Here is a 7278-nt window from a genome sequence, read left to right as displayed (position 1 = left end):
AAAATGTTATGAGGGCCCAAGTTTAGGGAGGCAAAGTGTAATTAACCCACTTTTCTAAAGAATAAATTCAGATGATTTGAAATAAAATAATTTGATTCACAAATTTGATTCACATTTTAATCTCATATACATCACATCACAAAAAGTACTATAGTAATCATCTCAAATAAATCATCCAAATAAACTCTTATCCAAACAAATCCAGTGAATCTAAAGTTAATAACCTTCTAATTTGAAGGGTTGAGCTGAGCGCTACTACAAGCACTTGCACTTATGCATGTGCTTTGCCAGGTATAATCCTATTCGTAGTGAAACAATTCAAAAACTAAAAACACGTGGCAAAGTAAAATGAACGACGTCACATAGGAATAAGTAGCAGGCGCTGCTCAAATAAACACGGTAGCAAAAAAGTTTTGCGGGACAAAAATTCCAAAATAAACGTGAAAAAGCTCCAATCGAATGCAATTAGGTATCAATGGCGGAACCGTTGTCTTCTACCTCAGCAGAAACCACAACACCACCACCGCCACCAGCACCAGAGTCCAACTCTTTACAGTCCGAATCCGTTAGTCCCAACACACAACTCGATTCATCGGTACCTAAGCAGTCCTCAATTCTTCCTCCAAACCCTAATCCGAACCCAAACCAAACCACACCCCCGCCGCCGCCGCAGACTTCACTCATAGCTCCGCCTTCGATCCAGCCCGGTGCTGTTGTTCCGCCAACTGCACCTTCCTTCCGTCCTGCAACCACTCCTTTACCTCAGTTCTCGCCAATTCCTCTCAACCCTGGTTATCAGGCACCCGTTGGGGTGCCGCCTCCGGGTGTGAGCGCACTGCCTCAGTTTCCTGGCATGTTGCCGCCGCCGCCGCCGCCATCTGTTACGGGGGCGGGACAGGTTCCGGTGGCATCATCTGTTCCTCCAGTTATTCCGCCGCTTTCTTATGCTCCCCAAGGCCAGCCAATTAGGGCTCCGTATGCACCTCTGCCGAATGGTTACCCGGCTTTCCCCCAGTCTGCTCCTCAGGGCGTCATTCCTCCTCCGGGTGGGTAAATTCACACGTCAATTTATCAACAAATTGTTTCATTCCTTTTTGCGTAAAAAAAAGCTGATTCAAGCCTATGTGTTGCTAGCTTACTGAAGTAACTGAACTGATTCTAATTGTTTTGGCTGCAAATAGGCGCTTGCTTCATCAAATTTGGTATGGTCTGATTGGATTAGTTACGGAAGTCAATACTTGTCAATAAGTAGTAGGAAACTGACCTATTTGGAAAAAGGCTAAATTTTTATGGATTCTGGCATGGTTTTATTGAATTAGTTTTAAGGAAATTAACAGTAAATAAGTAGCAAAAAGAATAAGGTGGCCACTTGCATATTTATGGATGTTAGTTGACTGGATGTTACTTTGCTTCTTTAATGTCTATGGGTATTCGTGTATGTACTTTTCTGCGGTGAGCTTCAATTTGTAAATATGTGTTAATTGAAACTGGGTTTGAAAATTGGTGAGAAGGTAGGATTGGTGTTAGTTGGATGAGGGGTATCGATGACAGGATGTTTTCTCCTACAGTTTCTTGACTGATTACGGTGAGAAAGGGTGAAGAAGGCTTCACATGGAGTTTTTTTAGAGTGTACTGACTATCCCAATCTCCAACTACTTTTTTGGTATGCACAAAAATTTGCTTCATTCTTTTGATTCTTGTGTGGGCATTAATTTGTAGAAATGGCGAAAGAAAATGTTTCTTGTTAATCTAAATGAACATGATGGAAAGATGTCATCTAGCAACAAATATCTTTTGTCCAATAATGTCTGGTTCTGCTCTCTTTACTCTAATAGGATAGTTCTTTTAGATGTAAGGATACTTTATTTCATTTATTCGGATCTTGATTCATGTATTGCCGGCAGCAGACCATGTTAACAACTGATTGCTTCTTGCCTCTGGATACCAAGGTATCACAATCTCTCCAATTATATGAATTTTTTTAATTTTCTGAATTTTGTTTACTGCATATGACATCAGGTTGAAGATGGTTGCTATATTTAGTACTAACGAAGGTCAAAATTTGTTGGTTATAATATATTGTATCAATGCGAACATGACACAACCAGTCTCAATGTAAATTTAGCACAATTGCTTTACGGGGTAGGTTTAGAACGCTACTGTTTTCAAGTGGGAGCATAAGCCAAGTCCAGCTTCACATTCATAATTTATAAATTCAATGTTGTCTCCTTGATTTTGCTTCAGGTTATCTGTTCAGCTGGTGAGTGTTGTCATTCCTGTGCTGCCATCTCTAATTGCTTGTAATGTTTGGTAACAAAGTTTGATTATACTTGTGAAAGTCTTTTTATTCCCATTTTTAATATATTTTCAGAACTTAAAATTGCTATTAGCTATCAGCATTCTCTGATAGAGTTGCATAGATCTTGATTCGTTGATGCAGGAATTCTTCGTTATCCGTCTCCTTTTGCACCTATGGCTCGACCAGCATATCCTACACGTCCACTGGCTGCAGGTGGCGTCATCCCCCCACTGCCTCGTCCTCCTGTTGCTGGTCCTCGAGCTCCAATCATTCCTGCTGTTGTTCGGCCGGCTGTTGTCCCAAGTGTTGCATCCACAGAGAAGCAAACAACTCTTTATGTGGGCAAGATAGCTTCAACAGTGGAAAACGACTTCATTCTTTCTCTGTTGGAAGTACGTGACCTTATTAATGGAATTCATTTGTATAATCAAATTATGATTATCTCAACCTACAGCTTTCCCATTTTTTATTCAATTGAGTTTTGACGTGTATACTTGCATTGACATCTGTATATGTGCATGTAATTTTCCAAGTTATGTGGGCCTGTGAAGAGTTGGAGACGTCCTCAAAATCCTACGGATGGAACTTTTAAAGGTTTTGGATTCTGTGAATTTGAGTCTGCTGAAGGGGTTCTTCGTGCAATTCGGCTTCTCAGTAAATTAAACATTGATGGACAGGAGTTGATGGTACTCTCTCTCTCTCTCTCTCTCTCTCTCACACACACACACACACACGCACACACACACACACCCTCTCTCTATTTCTACACACACACAAGGGCAAAAAAAAGGGGTAGGTAGATTGGCAAAATGAGTGTTAAAAATCATCAAGCATCTTTTTCATGTGTGCTTTTGAATTCGTGGTAGGGTTTAATCTGTGCTATTAGAATTGATGGATTTTCACATCTTAAGTTGTAAGATAGATCTCACACCTGGATGTGATATTAATTTGTTTTTCCACTAGCCTCTAAGCATGCATAGACATACAAATATTGCATTGGCTTGTCCTTCTTCTTCTTTTTTTTTTTCCCCTATAGGGTAATCATAGATGTTTTTGTCAAGTCCTGCTTCTGAAGTTATCAGCTGGCTCTTACTCCAGTTAGAAAGCTCTCCCTTTTCCTCTTTCCCTCCCTAATCTAACCCGGAAATAGAGCAGTACTTTGGATAAGATAACATATGACACTGCTAATATCTGATATGACACTGCTAATATCTGATATGCCCTCTCAGTTAAACTATAATCAAGCAACTCGGGATTATCTAGACGATTTTGTTCGAAAAAAACGAGAAAGCTTGAAGAATGTCAATGAAACTGAAACCGAAAGTAGTACCGAGAGCACAAAGAGAGGTGGAGTTTTATCTGCTGATAAACAGAAAGATGCGTCAAAGCCCTCTTTGGAATCACCAAAGTCTGCTACAGGAGATTCAGAAAAAGATGACAATAACACAAAGAATGATGAGAATAGGGATGCTTCCAGCTTTGGCCTTGTAACTGATGAAGATAGAAAAGGTGATCAAGAGGCTTTGGAGAAGCTCACGGGCCTGATAGAGGAGAGGTTGAAAAGCAGACCTTTACCTCCACCGCCTCCTCAGATTGCTGCTGATGGTTCATCTAACTCCAACTTGGAAGGTTCTGCTAGATCAAAGGATGGAGAAATGGATGCAGATACTACAAAAGCTGGTACATATGTTGACAATAGCATGAAAATTTTAAACTTGCGTCTGTCATATGAATCTATGATATTTTTAATGTTTGAATTGCTTCACAATCATTTTGCAGATGCTGTTGAAGACAAATACGAAAATGAGATGCCCAGTGAAAGCAAACCATCAGGAGAGCAGGATAGATCTGAAACAAGTTCACCGCCACCGGATCGTGAAAGAAGGCATGATAGGAGAAGCAGAGACCGTGACCGAGAACTCAAGCGAGAAAAGGAGAAAGAACTAGAAAGGTATGAGAGAGAACGTGAACAAGAACGAGCTAAGCGAGAGAAGGAGAGAGAATATAGAATACGGGATGATGAGCGTAGGTTTAAGGCACGTGAAAAAGAGTGGGAAGCTAGAGAAAAAGAGCGAGAACACTGGCGGAAGAGAGAAAGAGAGAGGGAGAAGAACAGGGCACAGGAGCGCAAATCAGAGATAGCAAATCAAGAGCGTGAAAGAGATGATGGTTATAGCAAGAAGAGGAAGTATAGGGATAGTGAGGAGGAAAGGAGGAGGAGACAAAGGGAAAAGGAAGAAGACATGGCTGATAGATTGAAAGAAGAAGAAGAGGTTGCTGAGGCCAAGAGGATGGCTGAGGAAGAGTGGAAGAAGAAAGAACAGGAGGAGGAATTAAGGCTTTTATCTGGCAATGGACGTGATGGAAGTGTTTTACCTGAAGAAAACAATTGTGGAAGCAAGGATAAGGCCATTGAAGGGACTTCTGATGATGATTTAGTTGTGAATAATGGTATTGGTTAGTTAGCTAGCTCATTTTCTTCGTACTTTTTGAATTTAATTTTTTTTGATGTTTTATAACAAGATTTGTGTTAAAGTGTTAGGTGATGGGACTGTGCAAAATGGTATTGCTGATCTGTCATTGATGGCTTCTCTTTCTACAAATGATGCACGGCAAAATAGCAATGCTCCATCTAGAAAATTGGGCTTTGGTCTGCAAGGATCGGGGAAAAGAACCACTGTTCCTTCTGTATTTGACCAAGATGAGGATGAGGACATGCACAAGGAAAAGAAGATGAGACCTCTAGTTCCAATTGATTACTCAACAGAGGAACAGCTGGCTATCCACTCATTAGTTTCTGAAGCACCACCACCTTCTAATTTGGCAGTGGCAACAGAGTCTGGAAGACGCATATCAAATAATAATTCTAAGGATGAGAAGCCTGATTTGGAAAAGGAAAAATGTAGGAGGTCTCATGATAGATCAAGCCAGAGGGATAGGGACAGAAATGGCGATGATTTTACACGCACCAGAGAAGAAAGTAGGAAAGAGAGTTTGGACCGGGACAGGGTACGAGAACCTGGACTTGATAAAGTGAAGGCCCCAGATAATCAGAAGCTCTTGGATGCCAAACAGTTGATTGATATGATTCCAAAGACCAAAGATGAGTTATTTTCGTATGGGATAAACTGGGCAACTTATGATAAGGTGAACATGCCTCCTAATGCACTATTTGTTACATTTTTATTAGCTTGCTGAGTGTGTTGCATATTGCTTTTACCTGGTCGGTTTGAAAACAGTGACTTGGCCTTTCAAGTCTTTGTGCTGATCCTAAAGCTCAGGAAAGAAACAAAGAAAAGTTAGAAACCACAATGTTTATTCTTCTTTTTGTATCCTGTTAGTCAGTCACCGCAAGGAGTGTAAGATCCTTTTTATTGCTAAAGTCTCCTTGTTATTTTCCTACTAGAAAACTGGATCTTTTATTCATTTTACCCACGAGGCTTGGGCAGGTCCTATGGAAGATGTTGTTCTCAAGTTTATGGTTTTCAGCCATTTAAAAGATTTGGAGCGTCTAACATGTTAGCTTTAATATAGTTGTGAATTATTTTCCTATTTGATTGCATTTTGAAGTTTTGCTGTCATGTCAACTTTTTTGACAGAATGCGTTGCATGAGAGAATGAAACCTTGGATCTCTAAGAAGATTACAGAATTTCTGGGAGAGGAAGAGCCCTCATTGGTAGAGTACATAATGTCCAGCACCAGGGAACATGTAGAGGCAACTGAGATGTTGAATAGGCTCCAGGCTATATTAGATGAGGAAGCTGAAATGTTTGTGCTGAAGATGTGGAGGATGCTAATATTCGAGATTAAGAGAGTAGAAACGGGTCTGGCTTTGCGGTCTAGGACATGATTTAGGATGGGCTAAAGCACGTGTTGTTAATCTTGAGGATGGTCCCTTCTGCCAGACTGACTTTGTTTAGCGTTATATTCTCGAAGTCCATCTTGCACTACTAGCAGGCAGATGGTATTCTACATCGATATCTATATGCTACTTGCTAAGATAAAAGGGCGGGATGTCAAGCCGACGCTCGTTGCCAGTATCTTCGTAACCTCTTTGTTAAATGCATTCACAATTTTTCCATGTTTGTTTAGCCGCTGCTATGCCTTCGTCGTTAAATGTAATTCACATTTACCCCATATTTGTTTATTTTCTACTATGGAAGCTTCTCCTAAAGCAAGGCTATAATGTACTTTTACCGGTTGGTCTATGGTTTGCTTCTTCACAGAATTAGCTGAAGCATACTGAACTATTCTACGCCTTCCATGAATGACACAAGCTCTTGTGCCTTGCATGATGTACGTCACAAACAAAATGACGTCTTTGACACTAATCTTCTTCGCAGTATTATTATAAACAAATAAAATAGGATAAAAACGCCTTTCAAGAACGAAGTTGAAGGACCAAAGCCACAAGGCAAGGGAATGGTCCCGAAGGAGTTGAAGCACCAAAACCATATGGCAAAGCATTAAGCGTACTCGCATAGCCACTTTGCCGTTAGTTCCAACACGATGTAATTTTATGTTTATTCATTTGATTGGGCGCATTCCCATGAGGCGCGCTATAAAAAGGAAACCCAATTGTGTTTCCACACTTACAGACCGTGCTGGGTCGATAAAAAGCTGATAATGAAGTTCAGCCTTGTTTCCCATTGACCATTAGAGAGTTGGCTCGCGGGTTGATAGAATGTGGCAGCCGAAAGAGGGCAATCTGTTATTATTCCGGGCAGTCAGGCGGGTTTTTTACTGTCAATTCATCCCTTGGGACAGACTTTCGAGAATGTTGTGTTTGTGCAGTGAAACGTGAAATTATACCTCAACATTGTGGCTAAAAAATTGTCTTTGTTCCTCTTACCTTCCTTTGATGTTATGTATTTAGAAGATAAAAATGAGTTTCAGCTAGGAAATGAATCCCCCCCCTGCAAAACCTATCTACGACGGCTCTTCCAGAACTAATCCTGGGAGAACAATAGAGATAAAG

General features: G+C 40.6%; 1 protein-coding gene across 6 annotated transcripts; it reads left to right on the top strand.

Moving 5' to 3' along the window:
- The first annotated feature begins 391 nt into the window (after window positions 1-391).
- LOC113717555 (RNA-binding motif protein 25-like) lies at window positions 392-6508 on the top strand. Of its 6 annotated transcripts, XM_027242295.2 has the most exons (8): window positions 1052-1949; window positions 2245-2260; window positions 2441-2691; window positions 2833-2985; window positions 3529-3979; window positions 4079-4756; window positions 4836-5446; window positions 5899-6508. In XM_027242295.2, exons 1-8 carry the CDS (start codon window positions 1890-1892, stop codon window positions 6148-6150), a joined length of 2472 nt encoding a protein of 823 aa, XP_027098096.2. In that variant the 5' UTR covers window positions 1052-1889; the 3' UTR covers window positions 6151-6508. The 6 variants fall into 6 exon arrangements, with proteins under 6 accessions (XP_027098095.1, XP_027098094.1, XP_027098092.1 ...); XM_027242294.2 differs by lacking the exons at window positions 1052-1949; window positions 2245-2260 and adding an exon at window positions 392-1046 and having other exon boundaries at window positions 4079-4750; window positions 4842-5446; XM_027242293.2 differs by lacking the exons at window positions 1052-1949; window positions 2245-2260 and adding an exon at window positions 392-1046 and having other exon boundaries at window positions 4842-5446.
- Window positions 6509-7278: the final 770 nt, after the last annotated feature.

Source organism: Coffea arabica, chromosome 11e (assembly GCF_036785885.1).
Source record: "Coffea arabica cultivar ET-39 chromosome 11e, Coffea Arabica ET-39 HiFi, whole genome shotgun sequence".
NCBI lineage: Eukaryota > Viridiplantae > Streptophyta > Magnoliopsida > Gentianales > Rubiaceae > Coffea > Coffea arabica.
This window is presented reverse-complemented; position numbering and strand designations above follow the sequence as displayed.